The following is a 22,017-nucleotide window of genomic DNA, read 5'->3' on the forward strand; positions in this document are numbered from 1 at the left end:
TTGTTACTCTGTGTCCTGCTGGAATAATACTCTTATAACGATCATCATGTCTCCCCTCTTTTTAGAAAGAAATTAAAAGAGAATTTCCGTGTAACCTCAACAATTTCAACCAATATGTAGTGCCTCCATTTTCTCTCAAGTCAGGACAGAAGTACGTTATTTTTAGCCAGCCATGCAAGCTTGCACTATTTTGCATAAGAAATGATTGCTCAACTCTCAATGCCGAATCCCAAATTCATTCATCGCTCGAGTTTCAAAACCTCGCTGTAAGCTTCCTTCTTGATTCAGTTTTCCAATTTTTCGAGATAAATCCCTTTAGATTCTGGAAGTTTTCTTTGGCCGGAAAACTTCATGATTTCCTCGTTGCATGAAGTTTCTAGCTTTCTGTTCTGGTGATTTCAAAGTTCTGAAAACGAGGACTAAGACGTGATTTTGGGATTGACTGACTGGAATCCCTGGACAAGGAATATGTGAGGAATATAATAAATTTAGGCGTTTCTGGATGCAACAATTTAGTACGAAGAGAAAGAGAAATAATTGCAAGTTTTGAAGAAAAAAATTCAGTTGCATTGTGCTAATGGTTTAATTACAATTTAGTAATTAAATGCGATTACGCAAATGTCTCTCATGGTATTAATTGGCATTTTAATGATACAGATTTCACGACTTTGATTAGATACCATTAAAATGGTGAACATAGCTTTTTTTCAGTTGGTTGGAATCATCATAACCATTATCATTTTATATTATGTTGATTAACCTCTTTGGGGCATAACGTGTCATCGATTTCAAATAATTCACATATGAAATAATTTGCCCTGAAAAAGCGATCTGAAAGCAGTAATGAAATTATGATGTCATTATATTTTCCATTAATTCGTTAAAAGCGTGTCTCGTGCTCACCGTTACCTTCCCCCCGCCCCATCTCTCTCTCTCTCTCTCTCTCTCTCTCTCTCCTGTATTAGTTCAGTTCTGTATGGAATGAAATAATACACCTAAGAATATTAATCATTTGACATGCAGAGTGTCTGAATGGAAGCAATTGAAACTTGGTTCTAATCAGCGTTTTCAAGTTCAAGTTCTTTCTCATTCCATGACATAACACCTCTTTTACTTTCCAAGTAATGCAACTTAATCATTCAACTTTCTCTGCAAATAAGTAGGAAGATTGGAAGGATATTGTGACGAATAAATATTAAACTGAAGTGGTTAATCAGTCAGTCCTGGAAGCATCACTGCTAAACTTACCTCCAGGGGCTAAATGTACTCTTTCGGAACTGCTGCAATTTTTATTTTTAACATGTCCGTCCTTACATGAAATATTGTTCTCTCATATTTTTATGTCACCATCCCTCTTGACACTGACCCACTTTTTACTTCCCACAGAGATTCACTTCAATCCTTCAAAGGTCGATAATTGTTGCTTCTTCTTTTGACATTACTTTGGGTACTCGTGTCGAAGCCTCTTGATTATTTACCTTCGCCACCTTCTTCTCTTTTTTGTAAATGTCTCGCTTCACAAACATTTAAGCTGCCTCCTCTCAAGAGAAGTGTTTGTCATCCTTCAGAGTTGCTACGATTGAAGCATATGAACATTTCATACAGTGACTGGGTAATTAATGTGTACCAAAATATTGACATTATTTTTATTTTTACGTCTTAGGTCGTTTATTTAACGTAAATGAAATTTTATAACGGAATTGTTTTATACAACTTAGATTAAAGCAGTCCCTCTGTTGAGGGCGTGAGGTAGCCTAGAACATAAATAGTAATATGCTTTGGCACTACATAGCAATAAACACAAATTCAGTGCAGCTTGGCCAGAGTTAAAAATTCTTTAACATTATCACGAATGTCGCCCCTATCGCAGCGAGACGCGGAAGGTCTCTGTGAAATTCCCCCACTCATGCCTTTCCTGTTCTTTATCTTTCATGGTTCTCCACTCATCTCCACACTCCCTTCTCATAGTTCTCATCCAAGTAGGTCTGGGTCTACCGACTCTTCCGGTGCCCCAGCTGACTCTATCATGTACTATTCTCGTATAAGTTGCTCGTGGGGCGTTGCTAAGCTATCTCCAACTATCTTTTATCATTATCTCATCTACATATGGAACTAACGTCATATCCCTTATGGTATTATTTCTAACTCTGTCCTGGCATTTGGCTTCTAATATTCTTCATAAAGCTTCATTCTCAAATCGAAGAAATCTTGAAGATATAGTGTCACACCCATACCATGATTCATATCCGTATAGCAATACAGATCTCCCTAGACGTACATATAATCTATTTGATTTCCAGATCTTATTCAGCCTCTCATTGTTTGATTTCCCTTATTTAGTATTTTACTAAATTTCAAATCAGAAGAACCTGTACTGGATAGCATTGTTCCTAAATATTTGAGTGTAGACGTCTGTGATCCTTTCTCCATCTGATGTTATTTCGTCAGTTTGTGCGAACTCAGTCCTCTTTATATTCAGTTTTTCTTGGATTTATTTCGAATCCTAACTTTCTGCTATATGATATGTATTTTACTAAGCAAACTTTGTAGGTCTGATGACAACAGCATCCTCAGGGTATCCGAAGTATGTCAGACAACAAAAGTGAAATGACACAAATTTGTAGCATCCCACGACTTATTGCACTTTCACAGACAAAATCCCATCAACACTAGCTTTGCATCTGCCTTGCTCATGGATAATTTCGATTAGCTTTACATATTTTACGGAATGCCAGTGACGCAAAACCTTCCATAATATTGGTGTATGGTCGCTGTCAAATCCTTTTGGCTAATAGAATATTTGGTAATATACTGTTTTTTTTTTCCTAACAGGCTTTGACGATACTAGTTCGACTTTCTGCACATTAGACCATGTTTTGTGTGCGTACGTGTGCGCTCTAATGTTAACATGTTAAAAAAAATCACAAGATACACGTGGTTTTAGTATGACTGAATCTGCTTATTATTTTTCTGTGTCATTCGCTAAAGTGTTCATATGTGTACAATATGTGCTAATTGCGTTTTGGCTGAAATGATGGAAAAGATTCATCCACATAAGATTATGGGATGAATTCTAGGCTGTTTAATAACCGTTAATGAATATGCCGTTGACCTCGTGAGAGAGATGTAATTGCATTACCCAACTTGTGTAGGGCATTTCCTTTTATTGGTATTTCCTTGTCTGGGCAAAGTCTGGCTGGCGTTTTTCCACTCGAGAGAAATTACACCCGTCTGGAATGCCCCTTTCCTTCCGCAGTATCCTTTTACAGTGTTTCGATGAATTTCTTGGAACCGTTCCGTCCGTTTAATTCATTTGCCCTCCATTAAATTGAAAAGTTTCGGTCACATTGGAAGTAATTTATTAGGTTCCTCCATCCGTCAATACGTCTTACTGAGTGAACGTGCAATGGCAAAATAAAGGTAATTTAGGCAGTTATGTTTCAGGTTACTCAAATTTTTTTTTCGTTCTAACGAGTCAATGGTGCGTTACATAGTTTTCTATTTAAATACAGATTTAAATCAGTTTCCACTGCTGGCCTGAAGAAAGGAAACGGGTCTAGAATACAGTTTATTCAAACTCATGTTTTGCAAAATAGACTCATAGGCTAAGCAAAAATAGAAATTGATTTTCATTGTTTCTTGGGGGGTGAAGAGAAAACATTGTTGTTGAAACATAAAAAAACATTGTCACCATTCACAAACGGTTGATTGAATTAGCTATTTATATTGATAATTATTACCAAAGTCTTTAGATAACCGTATCCTATGGCATGCAAATGCTACTGTATTAATCTAGAAAACAGAGAATAACTCTGCGTCATAGTTTAATTATAAAATGAAGAGGAACACGGAATCCATCAAAATTCCTAACGTTAACATCTCGGTATGCGATTCAAAGCAGCATTGCCTACAAAAACAGCTCATTTTCATTTTTGACCACTCTTTCGGGTGTAGCACCGCTTTAATTAATGCGTCCTGAGATAATGATTTTTGCCATTTTCGACGACTGCGAAACACGGTAATGCGCCGTTTTGAATTGCGAAATCAAATGCTTGGTCACTAAATATTTGAGGTGTATACGAAAATCAAGAAATGAATAATTGTTTTTATTGCTGTGTACGTAATGCTGTAATCCATGCAGTTGTGCTTGTGTATATTATTTTATATGTTGTACACTACACTACTCTCTAGACTACAATATTATATATAGTATATATATATATATATATATATATATATATATATATATATATATATATATATATATATATATATATATTTATATATATATATATGCATATATACATAAAATATGTGTAGATATATATAAAACCTATATATATAAGGCATCCTGTGACTTTTCACCATAACTGATCTTGTTTGACATGAGTACTGTTATATATTATATATATATATATATATATATATAAATATATGTACAGTATATAGATAGTAATTTGCCCATAAAACCTATACAAGTATGAAGCTATACTAGAAGGCATCCTCTAAGACTTTTCACCATAACTGATCTTGTTTGACATGAGCACTGTTATATTTTTTTTTCTTGGTTATCTTTTTATGTGTATATCAATAAAATTATAAACTAAATGATGCTGTTGATCTTAAAACCCAGGAATTATTAAACTACCTTAAGATTAAACATGTGAAAGATAAGTTGACACAGATGTAGGAAAAAGTACAAATTTTTAAATTGTATAGCTTTCGGACTATTCGTAGATCATGAGAAACAAGGAAGGTTTGAATTACCTGCAATTTAGTTGAAGAATAACGCTAATGAATATCTGGAAGAGTGTATTTGAATAAAATGAACCCTGAGAGAAAGGATGAATTTGTTCTGTAGATCAAAATCATAAACAGAAAACGACCAACATAAAATTCTCTGTCGTTAAACTCTAGAGATAATATGTTCAAAGATAAAAGATTTCCCAAAGTCTTGAGAAGAGAATACTCTTATATCAGTAGTATGGAGTAGGTGGTCCTAGCTAGATCCTGTTTCTCCAAAGTCCCTTTGATGATCCAGACTTCACTCTAGATTTATATTGCCCAAGAAAAGCATTAGTATTGTTGTGTGTTTGTCTGTGAAAATGCATGTTAAAAATATGACCGATTACAGTTAGTCAAGGTTATTAGCTCAAAGGTATGTTTAGAGTGGTTGGCCATCAGGTATAAACAGCCAGCCTTAAATCAGATCATTATTTATGTTGTTGTAGTGTTTCAGCAATCTTACATCAGGTAACCGACTTCATGTATAGCACACACACACACACACACACACACACACACACACACACATTATATATATATATATATATATATATATATATATATATATATATATATATATATATATATATATATATATATATATATATATATATATATATATATATATATATATATATATATATTTATATGTGTGTTTGTTTGTATAAACAACAGTTTGTAGGTACCTTCGTAGTTTGTTCAGAAATAAATTTTACAGTTAGTAACTTCATGATTTATTGTTATTATATTTTGTGGTACCCTATTTACATTTCTACTAACGGTAAGCTGTTTTAGCAAAACAAGCATAGCTTTCTTTACAGCCCCCTTCAAACGCTACAACTTTATACTGTCTTTTGTGTTCCAGTGATGCCTCAGGGAGCGTTAATGACGGGCCTTTGGAGTTCAGTGACATTATGCCCGAAAATCCCAGGGACTACGACAAAATGGCGCCCCCGAAGGGCGGCAATGAACCCACCACTGTTTATTTCCACGTGACAGTCATGAGTTTGGACTCAATTGATGAAAGCTCGATGGTAAGTAAATATTTACTGTGCTACTGACATAACTTGAGCAATGCTGCACTCTGTGGTTTGAAAGGGAGAAAGTTGAATCATTTGATTGTGATATTTAAAACCTCATTTTCATGTGCGTCATCAGTCTCAACTTTATCTCAATTATTACCAGCTTTATCAATTTTCATCTCGAGCTAAAGAAATATCGATTATTTCTAAAGCAGTATTAAATCTTATATATATATATATATATATATATATATATATATTTATGTAAATATACATTTATAAGTATATATGTATGCATGTATGTGTAATATATTTCATACATACATACATAATGATCGCTTGATACATTTACAAAGTAATAGACCCTCTTAATATTCATTTCCATGAATATTACGGGCTCCTTTTGATCACGTAATTAGTTATAAACAGATAGATTTAGTTTTTAGATACTTTGCTTTCTTATAAGAGATTCACACATTTATAATATGTATGTATGTATGTATGTATGTTATATAAGGTGTATATATATGTATATATATATATATATATATATATATATATATATATATATATATATATATATATATATATAAACAAAATAAATTTAGTAAATCTTTAATCATTCCTTGCTGTAATTACAGTAGCAAGAATTTTACAGGGAGTTGTATTAAACTATTCCTAGTATTGACCAGTTGTCGTATTGACACAGATCTTCAGAAAGTAATCGATTGGGTCTGTCGCCCAGTTATGTAGACATCGATCAATACATATTGTCTCTGTCTTCTGTGACATAGTTCGTCGCCCACTAGATCGGGACGTATTTTAGCTGATTCCAAAATCCTGTTTGAACTTAACTGAAATATAATTGTTAAAAGTTCAAATAAAAAAGGTAATGTAAGTTTGTAGATTTTTTCATTAATAAGTTCCATGGATTCAGCAGCTTTTTTTTTCCTCGTTTCTCCTACCAGAGTTTGGGTATTTCCACTTTATTCCGAAATGGTCTTTCCCAGAAGTTAGTGGTTTTCTTATCTTTAGCTTAGTTTATGGTGAAGTTCTGAATTTCAGATAAATAATCTATTAAGCGAAAATTGAAATATGATTTATTAGACATTTAAGGATGAGCCGTGAACTGTTCGGTTTTCTAGAAATGTGTCGGAATGTTATGACAAATTTTTTATATGTTAATTTTAGACGAATCACATCGGAATCTTTCATTGTGAGTATCAGAGTGAGAACTAAAACTTCAGTTTTTATTAGAGTTCATTTTATTAGAGTTCAGTAGTGTTTTATTACTGAAAAATATGTGTAGTGTTTCAATCAATAGTTTACGAGGTACTCTTCGACAAATATATCACTCATCACTCAATCATAATAATTCTTTCAATGATGTCGTCGAAGTGCTAATGACCTGCTATAAAGTCACCGTTATCTTGAACACCCAAGTAATCATAATAAACTTTATATCTCCAAGGGGGCCACTTATCACAAGACGTAAGAAGAGAGAGGAAAAGACCAAAACTCTTCTCCTTCTCGTTGTTTATTACTTATGAAGAGAGAATGGCATAGGGTGGCAATGTTTCATATCGAATAATTTCTTCATTACAACTCTGTGGAGGTCATTTTGTGTCCAGCCATTTTCGTTTACATTGTTACGTGCTCGTTAGTATATGATATTAGTAAATAGGTTATTCTGGTTGGAATATTAAATTAACCCCTTTCAATTTGCCATTAAAGCGTTACATATTAACAGTGAGTTAATGGTTTGAATTTTAAGAAAAATAAGAAAAATGTTCTTGAACTATAACTTTGTGTTTACGGAAATAGTATACAGTACTCGGTAGTGTCTCAGTTGTTTTCCAAATGATTCACTCTGCCCCTTTGGTTAGACGTTGTTAAATAGAGCCTAGCATCAGAGCAGACTGATAGCCGTGTCGCTCGACATAAGGCCTAATAATTTTGGACAGAAAGCAAATCATATTGGTTTTCATATTGCAAACACAAAGGGATTTAACTATAGGCGAGGCACGAGTTGTCGGTAATAAATCCCTTGCAGGATTAAATCCGATTTGCGCTATTACTGGGGGTCTCATCCCTGTCCATTGTTTGTAGACCATCACGCACTAAGAACTAGATATTCTGTGTCGTGGTAATTCTACGAATTAAACTGAGGGCTACATTTGGGCGCTGGTTTAATGTTGCTTATCTCTAAACCTTAATTTCGACTGGGTATTATAATAAACCTCATTTGGACAATGAGATAAAATTCCGTTTCTCAAAACCACCCTTTTAGTAGGGGACTGCAACAACCTTCATTTGGCGCCCTCTGTAGGGGGACCATTGCCGTTAGTGCATCTCACGCGGTGAACTGTAGACATTACTTAAGGTTCTTTGCAGCGTCCCTTCGGCTTCTGGCTGCAACCCCTTTCATTCCTTTTATTGTACTTCCGTTCATATTATCTTTCTTCCATCTTATTTTCCACCCTCTCCTAACAATTGTTTCAGAGTGCAACTGGAAGGTTTTCCTCCTGTTTCACCTTTAAAACCATCTTTGCTCTCAATTTCCCTGTCAGTGCTAAATGACCTCATAGGTCCCAGCGCTTGGCCTTTGGCCTAAATTATATATTCCAGTTCCAATTCATTTTGGCACCAAGATGAAACTGCGTTTCTTAAAACCATTATTTCAAATGGGGAATGCAATAAACTCCACTTGGAGTTTAAAATGAATATCTAGAACCCTTAATTTCATTTGGGGACTACAATAAATTTCATCTGGGCGCATTTTTTAAATTATCTCAATATGTAAATTGCAATTAGGGACAGCAATAAACTTCATTTGGTTGGTTGATTAAACTTATGATTCCCAAAACAATAATTTCAATAGTCTTCTATTGAAATTATTGTTTTGGGAATCAATAGAAGACTACAATAAACTCCATTTGGGCACTGAGTTAACCCTGAGTATCTCAGAACCTTAATTTCAATTGGGGATTACAACAGACTTCATTTTGGCGCTGAAATGAAATCACGTTTCTCGGAACCATTACTTCAATTAGGGGCTTGAAGAAACTTTATTTGGATCCGGAATTAAAACTGAGGACTAATTTCAGTTGGGACTACAGTAAATTCTATTTGGGAGTTGAGTTAACAATGAGTATGCCAAAACGTTAATTTCAGTTCGAGTTAACAATACACTTCATTTAGGTGCTGAGTGAAAATTCTTTAGCCCAAAACCTAGAATTTGTCATTTTGATTTTCCGTTTTCTCTCATGTGATTAAAACAGATAATGAAAGAAAGATGCAATTCTTATGTATGTTTTACACGTGGCAATTCGCATGCATCACACATTAGAAAATTAGAGTTAATTGGTGTTGTTATTCTTTGAGCAATCTGTTCATGTATCCACTCTGGATTGAAATTAACAGCCAACCGCACGTTTGAAAGCTTCTTCAGCCAAATATTCTTCCATAAAACTACTGAAAATATAATACTTTTTTTTCGTCCCTCACAGGTACAAAATTTTCACGTGTCTTTGATTTTATACTATTGCTGTACACATTTCAAGTACATTAACTAATTGACTACTACCCTGTACTATATTGGACTGTGCTCTTTCTTCAGAGAGTATATTTTAAATCTTGTTACGTAAAGACCATTTTTATAGGGTTATCACGTATGCCTCCATTGTTTCACCTTTGTTATCCAAGTTACAACCACGGATTAGATGTTGCATTAGTTAACATATTTAGTATCCAAACGAAGTTATGACAAACTGGAATATCACCCTAAATGAAATACTTCCTCCGCGCATTCGTTGGCTTTTTTTTCCGCCGTTGAAATCCTTCAGAGTAAAAAAGGAAATCTAATATGATTCACGTCGCCTGATATTATCTCTTAAAGCAGTGCAGCCCTTCCAATCACGGGAGAATAATATTACCCAGTTTTTCAGCGGAATAAACCCTGTTTAATGAAAAAAAAAAAACATTTTTAAAAGCAAGTTTGTTTTTAATTTCGTTGCGGTGGAATTGCCGGCCAACAGCCCTTTTTCTCTTTAGGTGATGAGGGTGTTAATGTTGTTGATACTCAGTCTCAAGATGACAATTGACCTTCTGTGGTGTCAGTTTTGTTATCAGAAGTTTGAGTTAGGAAACTCTTACATCAAAAGTTACAACGGCCTTCTGCTGCATTTATCTCTCCTCGAGGATGTCGTTCGTGCTTTTGTTTGATAACAAAATCAACCTGACTCTCTTCATGTGGTTACAGTTTTTATTCTTTTTATTTATTCATTTTTTAAAGGCTTTCTGTATGACTGGTGTAACAAAGAGTGGCCATCAAGTTGTGCCGATTTAAACGTACTCTTCTACCCTCTTGTTAAAGTTACTGAAAAAAGACTTCCATTATGTTTTAAGAACTTTATGAATGTTGGTATTTGTGATCTATGAAAAAAGGTGTTCAGAAATATTCCTTACTCCCAACCTTTTGCTGAAAACGTAAGATATTAGTATATTTTTTCCTTGTTCGTTGCATTCATTGTCATTATCCCGCTACACCGAACGAAATATGAAGAACTGCCAATTTCTAAGACTGGGTTATAAATTTATAGTGATTTCTTCATGGCAATCAGTCCGGTTTTTAACGTACTGGCAGTGCAGACTGTGTCTCTTATGGGTGACATATTCTTGGAAATATCCATGGCCAGGGCCATCTCTTATCCCAGACATATCGATTAACGGCCTGGGAGCCGAGTAACTTGCTTTGCTAATCATCTGAAAGATTCTTTCTAGAAATGTAAGTTTACAGAAAATCTAATCATATGACTTTAAATTCTTACCAAAGTGCTGGTGGAGATCTTTCTTCGGTTGTTGTCTTTCTTCAGTGTCTGAACTTTTCAGTAAAGTTCTGTGTACGTTTAATCATTTGTAAAGTTTGAATGAATTGCCAGTCTACCCCTATTAAATATAATGTTTCTGAATCAAGAATAGATCCACTAGCAAAAAATTACTTTCAACTGTTGTTTCAAGAGCGTACCACAGTACTGCGGAACCATACTTTACTTTCGGATGAAAGGGATTATCTTCGAAGCCTGTCAGAAATTAGGCCTTTTCACGGTTATCAGTGATGGAATATCCGGCCATCACTTCTCTGTATGAAAGAATTTCGCTCACCTCTTTTTTCAAGAAAGCGGTAAATTGTATTCAAATTAAATTTTATATTTGCCTAAAATGTTCTTTTCTGTTTCGGAAGGAATGTTCCATAGCTTTCTCAATAGTACTAAAGAAAGTTCTTCATATTGTTATGGACCGATAGTTGGCAAATTTCTCGAAATTTTAAAGCATGGTCCATTGCGGATGTTTATAATTGCTTTCCTTCGTCCAAGTTATATTGAATATTCTACATTTTGATTCAAGTCGATACTCATTTTCCTAACAGGTGAATAGTTGGTCTCTCTCTCTCTCTCTCTCTCTCTCTCTCTCTCTCTCTCTCTCTCTCTCTCGTCCTTGAACGAAGTTCAACACCCTTTCTCCGTTATGTTACGGTGCGGTTGATTATAATAGACGCTGTAGTCCGTGGCTTTGTGATCAATAGCTGTGCTTTTAAAGGTTAGAAAATGTCTTGGGGGCAAAACGCTGGAACTACGCACAAAAGGATTCCTTCCTCAATAATGCATTATATGAGGTGTCACTCCCTGGAGTCTTGTAAGAACACTTGCCTCTTCTCCACCACTGTGTGAGCGTTGTATGGATACTGGAAAGGAATTTCCCAAATAACTTACTGTTTCATCTGCGAAACATCCCTAAAACGATTTTAATACCTAGATAAGGAAAGGCAGTTTCGATAGAATTTGAAAGAACCAGTGCAGTCGTTTGAATACCTCATTATGCGTGTTATGCCAAAATTTAGTTATAATCTTAAAACCTATTCTGTGCCTTTTAGGAGTAATAAGAACGTAATTTAAAGCTAACATCGTATCTAACAAGTACTCTCCGTCCTTTATAGTTGGAAGAGTGTTATGAAGTCATACAACCACTAAAACTAGATCATTCCAACCCTTGCAGTGACCTTTTTCTGACATCAGTTCTGAGAGAAGACGTTATTGGGGGAATCAATAAAGGGCCTGATATTTGTGAATAGAAAAATTTGAGGAGCCAAAGACGGGCAGGGAGAGTTTACAAGAATATAAAAAGAAATTTAGATTTTAAAGTTAGTAGAAAAAATTACAGAGAATTTAGAAAGCAAAAAATAAAATTAGAGAGAAGATAAAAGCGTTTAAAAAGAAAGTTAGATTCTACAGAGAGTCAAAGATTGTTCATGAGAATTTCAAGAAGAATGTTGAAAAAATTTAGAGATACCTAAGAAAAAGAAAATTAGGGAGAATTGAAAGGTATATAAAATGTTAGATTTTAACGTAGCTAAATACAAAATGAAAGATATCTTAAATGTATCAGAAACGAGAGGTATACAAATTTAAAAGCAGTTAGTATGTAAGTTATACATTTTTTTAAATGGTATTAAAATAGTTTGAGAAAAAAATAATGTAAATTAGTTAGCGTTCAAGTTATGGAGCTTATAACACTGTTGGAAATTGCAGTGTGTATGTTCAGTTTAGTCAGCCTAACTATAACAGTTCTAACTGCTACAATCGATTAGATATAATGACTTCCCAATATTTTTTGGGGTTTCTTTCAGAACAAACCTGTGGGTTTAATACAGACATTTACAGTTTTCAAAACTGTGTGGATCTGTGACTGAAATTCAGTAACTGGAATTTACTTTTTTTCGAGATGCATCTCGGTTCGCTTTTTGGAGCACCTGGACCGTCGTTGACACAATCAGGTACTTTAAATATAGGTGTATCAGAAGATCGTTTGATAAAGATTAAAGCAGACCTCAGTTTTCTTTTGCTGTGGACAAAATTTTAACGGAGTGAAAATTACATGTGTTTAAGAATCCATTGAAAAGCTGAGAGGATGATTTTGTATTGAAAATGTAGGAACTAATTTATGTTGCTTTGTTCTTAAATTTTTAAAGCATCTGAGTATTATGTCTAAATGTTAATACAAATGAAGAAGTACTTGATCGATAAAGACGAAAACTGTAACACAGCAGATTAGTCTTGAGTGTAAACGAGGGGTTGCAAGATTCCATTAGGACCAGCACTGTTGCTAACATCTCTCTCTCTCTCTCTCTCTCTCTCTCTCTCTCTCTCTCTCTCTCTCTCTCTCTCTCTCTCTGTTTACTTTCTATTCCCGAAAAATAACGTCATTTGACTCGTTTCATTAGAAAAAGTAATCATAAGGAGAAAATACCCTTTATGATTTTATTGTAAGTATTGGGCACCCTTACCGCTGTAAAAACATATAGCGAGATTACTCTTCGCTTTTCCTTCATGCTTTTGTAAAAAATGAAAAGTGTTTGTGATTTAGGGAGAAATTATTGCATAGCCCTATCTGACTGGAATTCAGTATTGAATAAATAACTTATGGATTGGTTAACAGACCAGAAAAGGAAACTAGTTCAAAGGTTTATTTACTTCTTAGACTGGGTAATTACATATTCATAACGCATCATAGCCCAATACTGTGGGCGGTATGTTGACAGACAGATTTGTTGGTATGTAGCTATAGGTGGAAGGCATGTTCTCCCGTTAAAGTTACTCATATTCAGTTATATATGAAATAATACGTTTCTCGTTCACCATTTTCCTGAATTAAAAATTAGCAGAAAAGTTCACTGACGCTCTTATCATATTTTTCGTTATGTAATTTCGTTTATTTCTGCATTGCCCATCGCAGCTAGGTCACAGCAGAGCTTTCTGGGTAAAACTCCAATTGAAACACCATATAAAGTTAACAATAATGTAAAAAAAAAAATTTCTGAGCCAAGCAGAGCTTCAAGAAACTTTCCAATTAAACTTACACATCTATCCGAGTCCACAAGAATGTGAGGTGCTTAATTATATACAGTGATGCAGTCTCAGGAGCTGCATTGATCTTCATGAGACATTCCAGATTTCCGGTAATGTCATAAAGTTAGAAGGCGATGGAAACAATTTGACAGAATAATGTTTATAGGAGCATTTCGATGATGTTTCTGGGCGACCTCTTCTTCGAAGATTGCAGCCATTCTGTACAGTTCGTGAATGGCATCGCTTGACATTGAGAGGCATCAGTCAGTTTCGTATATAACACAGACATCCCCACTTAATCGGTCCGTCAACAATGCAATTGAGCGAATTTTATTCTGCTATTGCGATACAAAGTATTTATGGCAAAATTTTGTCATTTTATATTTCATATTAGACCTCTCTTTTTTCACGCCTAACAAGAAAAGGGCATCCGAATGCCCGTCCCTTTATTGCCAGCGTTGTTTTTTCGTCATTTTTTTAATTTGTAAATTTATTCATGTTATTGGATCCGTCTTTCTTATCATTGTGCCTTTTTATAAAACTTCTTAAGTTTCTCCCCTCCACGAGCCCGTGTCACCAATTAGAAACGTTTTGTGTAGGTTTCAAAGACCTCCATTCTATCTCTTATGAAAACTTTAGTTCCCATTCTGCCCATTCTTAAGAAGAACAAAAGTCGCTCCTAGAAGAAAGAATCTGAAAGGTTCCCTTCTCTTAAAGCTATTCATCTCTCGAACTCGCCGAGTGTCGCGTCAAAGGTCTGGCTGAGCTATGTAGATGATTACTGTACCCTCAACGTGTACCCTAATTAAAGAAATTGTGTTTTCATCAAGTTTTCGTATGCATGTTTCGCTCTTAGCAGGAACTGATAATTACACATTGATGAATTTTCATAAAGAATTTATCTTAAAACTCGTTATCCGAAATTACGGTAATGATCCAGATCCGTACGGGGTCAATAATTCTATACATCAATACCCATTAAAGAAGACTGGGGTCGTCTTTAGTTCGATGCAGTCCTACAGAACAAAGATACTGGGCGCGTGTTTCTCTAATGATTACCAAGAATGCCAGGCTTCTCTGCAAAAAAAAAAAAACACCGTGGATGCTGCAGCTCAATGGTAGAATTCTGGGTTTGCGTTTGGAGGGTTCATCATTAGAGTCTAGCCTGCCGCCCACTAGTCGTCCGTCCTTTAGATTCTAGCAGTGAACAAGATCCGTATTAGGGCAATGAATCTTTTAGAACCTTTTGCCAACGGTCGACTATATATTAATAATCAGTCCCTCAGCTTTCAGTAGTGATTCACATCCGAAGTTGGACAGTATTTTTTAGATTCCAGTGGTGATCTTTATCCGTAATGGAACATTAATCTTTAGATTTCAGTAATGATCCCAGTCCGTATTGGAAAAATAATCTTGAGAGCACAGTTGTGATCCAGATAAATCCAGACCCATACTAGGACAACAATAAATCTTGTGAAAATATTTTGCCGACGGTTAACATTACACTATTGTTCAATCCTTTAAATTCCATTGGTTATCCAGATCAGCATTAGGGTATTGATTCTCTTGGAAATACTCTGCCGATAGTTAATCATGCGTTATGTTCAATCCTTTGATTCCACTGGTGGTCAAGATCAGTTAGTAAGACTTAGGCGTAGCCTAAGGTCTAAGGTCTAATTCATTAAATTCCATCTTAAAGGGTAGGAACCTTTTCTGCGCGATGTATTCACGGTCAGACTTTTGCTTTTTCCTCACAAAATATTTTCTTTAGCTTTTTGATAAGTTCTTAATTCGATCATTTTTTCCTGGCGCCTTTGTTATATTTCAGACTCTAGAAAAGTTCATTTCTTCCCATGTAAATTATGCAGTTTGATTTCATCGTTGGTACTTCAAAACTTTATAATTTTCTGCTGTAATTCATTGACTAATAATGGATGTTTATAGTTTTGTTTTTGTCTTTTACTGGGGAAATTTCAAGAAGGTGAAACCAACAAAAAAACCGCAACTTGTACTAACAAAACACTTTTCTTAATTTTGCAAAGTTCTTCCTTCCCGATCATTTTTTTCTAAAACGCTCTTTTCTCAGATAGACTTAGTAAGTCCAGACAGTAGTTTCTGTTATATATCACTGCACCCTGTGGCATACGCCGCAGGAACAGATTAACAGTTCCCCTCGACAGAGTGCCATTTAGTCTATATGCTTAACAAACTAGCCTTATTGCATCTTTGTTGATCCTATTACTGGGGTATTCAAGATGGCTGAAACCAACGTAAAAACTGCTCTGCTTTGTACTAACATTATCGGCGATTACTTCAAAACAATGAGGTTGTCTAACACGAGGTTCTTTCTGCTGCCAAAGTCCTGCCATTTTTAAATCATCAAGCCCGTTTATTTAATTAGCAAATTTACTGCGCTTTATAGACTATATATATATATATATATATATATATATATATATATATATATATATATATATATATTTGTTGTGTGTGTGTGTGTGTGTGTGTGTGTGTGTGTGTGTATATATAATATATATATATATATATATATATATATATATATATATATATATATATATATATATATATATATTGATAGTGCCCTTTCCTTTCAGTTTCTGTGCCACGCATGATTGTGTAGCCTACACATTACTTCTATATATATACGCATATCTACCATATATAAATCGCATTAAATTTATTTGTTAAACAGACTAGATGATATAAAAATGACAGAACTTTATATATAATAAATTATATATATATATATATATATATATATATATATATATATATATATATATATATATATATATATGATATGTATGCATAACCGATGCTTAGATTCTGATGATGACACCTCGATACCCTTCAGCTATGAAGTCTGGAACACCTTACATTACTCTATTTTCTGAGTTTAGTCATTTTGAGCGAGTTAAAAGGTTTGTCAGCTATCACCTTTAATGTAAATTTCGTGAAAAGTAATAAAAATTTTGTATTGTGCTCTTGTTTACAGGCCATTTTAACCTTGTTCCAAATTTTGTATAGTGTATTAAATATCCAACGTTGATGTACACTTGCGTCTTTTTCACCGGTAGTTGTTTCCCTTATGAACAGGGTGCCTTTATATATATATATATATATATATATATATATATATATATATATGTGTGTGTGTGTGTGTGTGTGTGTGTATGTATCTATTCATGTATGTATGTATAATGTATGTGTGTGTTTCCCTAAAAACTCATATTATTATGAGTAGTCACACACTCACACACACACACACACATATATATATATATATATATATATATATATATATATATATATATATATATATATATATATATATATATATATATATATATATATATATATATATATATATATATTACTAAGAAATCACAAAAGTAAGCACGTGATTTTGTTTATTAGCTGAAACCACTGGGAAAGTTCAAATTGAAACGACAGAGTGCCAAGTGCACAAGTGCCCTGAAGATGTGTTAAAGTACACGAAAGTACTTGGCACTCTGTAGTATTAATTTGAACTTTCCCAGTGGCTTCAGCTTTATATATATATATATATATATATATATATATATATATATATATATATATATATATATATATATATATATATTATATATATATTATATATTTATTTTATGTACAGTATATATATATATATATATATATATGTAAACATACATATATATAAACATATGTATGTATGTATGTATAAATTTGAGTGTGCCCAAAAACTAATCTCTCTCTCTCTCTCTCTCTCTCTCTCTCTCTCTCTCTCTCTTCTATATATATATATTTATATATATATATATATATATATATATATATATATATATATATATATATATATATATATATATATATATATATGTGTGTGTGTGTGTGTGTGTTTGTGTGTTTATGTGTATATATATATATGTGTGTATATACATATATAGGTAGATATATGTACATATATATATATATATATATATATATATATATATATATATATATATATATATATATATATATATATCCTTTGCGATAGCTCGTTTTTTATGTTCACCATTTTTTACTGTTTTTGTCTGTGTTTCTGTCACTAAATGTGCATGACAAATTTCTGCACCATATCAGTTTTGCTCTGGCAAGGACAGCATTGTAATGGATAATGTTGCACTGCGCTTGTATTTTGCTGCGACAGTTGTCTTAGAAACTTCTGAAACGTATGTGTGGCATAATCCTCTTTGTCAGAATAAGACTTGCATATCTAAGTGGATGATCCGATTTTGGCTGACTTAATCAAATCACTGGCATGCAGATTTGTAAAGCGCATAACCATTTGGAGTACCTTTAAAATGATGGCTTTTTATCTTATGAGATCCCGATATGTCAAAAGGGATTTTGTGTATTTTTGCAAGTAAGTCTGTTTATTCAAGTTTTGAGCTGTGGGGTGTTGATGAGGTATTGTGTAATACGGCCTAAAGTGGCAGAATGCGAACAGTTCCCGTTCTTTTCGTTTTTTTTTTTTTTTTTTTTGGCCCTCTTCGCATTCTCATATTTAGTATCTAAATTTTGTTAACCATCATCCGTTCTAATGAGTTTACCGTTTTGCTGAATTGTGGTGTTTCCTGTGAATAAATGTGAACGATCTCTTTTCAATGCAGTATTCTTAGGCTGGAAATTACAATTTTCTGTGCTTCATTCTTTCATGTAGAATTTGGTTGTATCTCTCTTTCTCATTGCAGCATTCCTTTTTGCGGCAGCCATTCTTCTTGTATAAATTCACTGCACTCAATATTTGGTTTGTTTTTTCCGTTGAATGGCTCTACTCTTTCCTATGTTTTATTTTATTACTGTACGCCGTCGAGCGTTCAGTAAGCTAAAGAGCAAATTAGGGTTACGAGTAAGAATTATGGGTTATGGAAGAGGCCATAAAAAGCATATACAATGGAAAAAGACTTGGGAGAATCCACAACAAAGCTCTTGTGATTTCTGGTTGTACCCTCGGTCTTTTCATTGAGATTATTAGGATTATTCTGTGTTCAGTTTAGTTGTATTTTTCCTGCATTTAGCAATTTCCTGTTTTATATGCTTTTCATCAAAATGTAATTTTTGTATTTCATACTTACCGAACTTGGCCAAGATTACTCTGAATTTAGTGGTCGTTTTTTATAATTTTTATTTTTTTTATTTTTGGTTAATTTTTCAATTTGCATAATTCGGATATTCTGCAAGTCGAATTCTGGCTTTGTGACTGAGAAGGAAACATCACAGTACACCGTTCATGAATGCAGTAGTACTTTGTGATTGCAAGAGAATTATATATATATATATATATATATATATATATATATATATATATATATATATATATATATATATATATATATATATATATATATATATATATGTGTGTGTGTGTGTGTGTGTGTACAGTTAGGCATAAGCACGATATTACTTGATATTTACGTGCGCAATGCCACAAGGTCAAATAAAACACAAGGTTTTTTAATGGTTGGTTTCATCTATTCAGAAACCGTCAAAAGACTTAAATAGCGGAAATTTATTCCAGATATACCAGCAATAGGAAGCATTAGGAATAATGTAAAGAAAGGGTATGTGTGCCCCATGTTGCCATTATCATAAAAATTCGTACGCCTTTCCCAGTATAGGGTCTAATTCAGGTTCCGAACATTTAAATTTCTGGTCTCCATTCCTAATTCAGCCAAATCGATCACTCTCAAAACATGGATGTGGCATGTGATTTCTTTTCTGTTGTTGAAGTGGTCTGAATAATAAATGCTCAGATACGGAAACTTAGGTAGTTTTTTTTTTTTTTTAATCCATATAGCCTAAATCCATTCTTAAATTTCAGTATACGGCTATCCACAATGGATAGGTTACAATCATTTTTCATCCCTATATATTTTACCGATAGCAACAAATCACTTAATTTACCAAAGAATATGTTAACTAGATATCTAAAGCCTGTTCTATTTTTCCTGAAATACATTGCTTGGTATTCTTCAAAATATTCCCTTTATAATGTAAATAACACTGGTGAATGGAGTTTTTTCCATAGCAAAATTCTGGGAGTAGTGTTCACTGTTGAATTCAAATCATTAATATTCTACGCAACCCTGATAATACTACGTCTAAACTCACAAACCCGGAAAAGCTATTGATCTGTAGGTTATATGATTTATTTATGTATTAAATGAACTCGTTAAGGAAAGGTTATTTATGCGAAGGAGGGGGCATTGAAATGGGGATTCTTTGGACTACATCATTATTGCAAATATGATCTTTACGCAAAATTTGCACAGCACTGTTTTCAAAGGTTTTTTTCTCCATTGGGGATGGTTGGTTAGTTCACAAAGGCAGCAGTACGAACATGATTTGAAATTTATTCAGGTTTTCTGTGAGCAATTAAGTCTCATAATTAGTGGGGGTTATTCGTGTCAGCTGCTTGGCGTGATTTTTGTTGATTTCAAATAAAAAAAAAGTGGACTTTGTTATTGTTGTGCAGACTGTGAAAATGGTATATGGTACAGTATGGTCTTACGTAATTTTATAAATATAATGGAAAAATATGTCTAGTAATCATTAATATAGAATCTTAAATACACATAAAACTGTAATGAGAAACAATGTTTTTATTACTACTGTATTTTTTATGGACAGTTTTGGTGTATATGATATTTTAGTGGGAAAGTGTTTGTATGAAACTGCTACTTGAAGTTGACCTTTCCTGTGCTTGTATTTATAGTGAAAAATTGAATGAATTTTTTTATAGCAGGATCATTACTGATTGTATAGAATAGTAGAAAACTGTGTCCTTTTATGAGAATTACTATAAGGCATTTTATGACGTGAGACTGTCAGAACTCATTCTGTTTTTCCGAATAGGATTGTAATAATAATAATACAGTTGTTGCTGTGGAAAATGTATCATTCTGTTAAAGAGATCCGTTGATTATTGACGATAGACAGATTATTTATTTTGTGTTTGTAATAGACCTGTGATTGAAGTATCAAAGGATATTTTCATTAATATATTTTATATGTATATATATATATATATATATATATATATATATATATATATATATATACATATATATATATATGTATATATTATATATATGTGTGTTTATATTATATGTACGTATATACATACATGAATAACTGATTCATTAAAGATATGGAACGTGATGAATGTATAAATAAAGGCAAATGCCACGAAGGAAGAAAGAAGCAACGTTTTCTTTTATCCTTCGTGGCATTCTTTATATATATATATATATATATATATATATATATATATATATATATATATATATATATATATATATATATATATATATATATATATATATATATATATATATATATATACATACATACACGTATTTGTGTGTGTGTGCGCATTATAGGTATAGATTTTTGCATGTAGACTATAGATATATTACATTTTTAAATATTCTTGCAGCAAGGTATAAATATAGTTTATCTCATTATTAAGATACTCAGTTTTTGCGGTCACATGATATGCTAAATGCCTTGTAAGCCGATATCTGTAAGGAAAAAAATGCTATAAATCACTGAATAACAATAATTGCTATAATTCAGTAACACAGTTTTGATGTAGAAGCCACTGAGTTTCCTTCCAGTGTAATTTCCTCATCACGAAAATGCTTCTGCAATAAAGTGAATCAGGATTATGGATAAAGTAAAATGGATTTCATGACGAGAAGAAGAAATAGTAGAAGCCTGGGCTACCAAATAATGCTGCTTCCAAGTGGCAGAAGACCCGCAAAGAATGATAAATGGGCCCTCCGAGGAAGCCACGAAATTGGGTGCCAAGGTGACAGATAAATTGATACCTTAAGTTGTATACTTTTGTATGGAGATAGATGAAGGCCTTGGGTCAGCCGGCAGTGTATAGAAATCACGGGGAATCCTGAGAGATGCGAGTTTCAGATGAAAGGAGTGAGACTTAGGAGAAAGAAATTTGTGGAGGGAAAATTGGAAGCAGCTTTCCTAGCAGTTAGTTTCCAGTGATCTTGGATTTGAATCTTGGAGGTTCTGGTTACAAAAATTCGTCGAAGAAGTTCAGAGGCAATTTTAAAAACAAAGCAAATGACCTGATTGTTTACAGTTTTATTGAAATGTTTCACAAATTCTTAAAGAGATTGTATACTTCTGGTGAATTATACGTTGTGTAAATGAAGAAAGAAGGCGAACAAGGCGCTGAAATATTGAGAAATAAGATTAAATACATTATGGGTAAT

At 33.4% G+C, this 22,017-nt stretch overlaps 1 protein-coding gene across 1 annotated transcript in view; it reads left to right on the top strand.

Annotated features, from left to right (window-relative positions):
• The window catches only part of LOC136838665 (glycine receptor subunit alpha-4-like), an 825,852-nt gene that overhangs the window by 590,351 nt on the left and 213,484 nt on the right, over nt 1-22,017 (top strand). The window contains exon 9 of the mRNA XM_067104011.1: nt 5,651-5,819. Within this exon, the coding sequence (XP_066960112.1) occupies nt 5,651-5,819 (169 nt within the window). The remainder of the gene's footprint in view (nt 1-5,650; nt 5,820-22,017) is intronic.

The sequence above is a fragment of the Macrobrachium rosenbergii genome, chromosome 5, assembly GCF_040412425.1.
Source record: "Macrobrachium rosenbergii isolate ZJJX-2024 chromosome 5, ASM4041242v1, whole genome shotgun sequence".
In the NCBI taxonomy this organism is placed as follows: Eukaryota; Metazoa; Arthropoda; class Malacostraca; order Decapoda; family Palaemonidae; genus Macrobrachium; species Macrobrachium rosenbergii.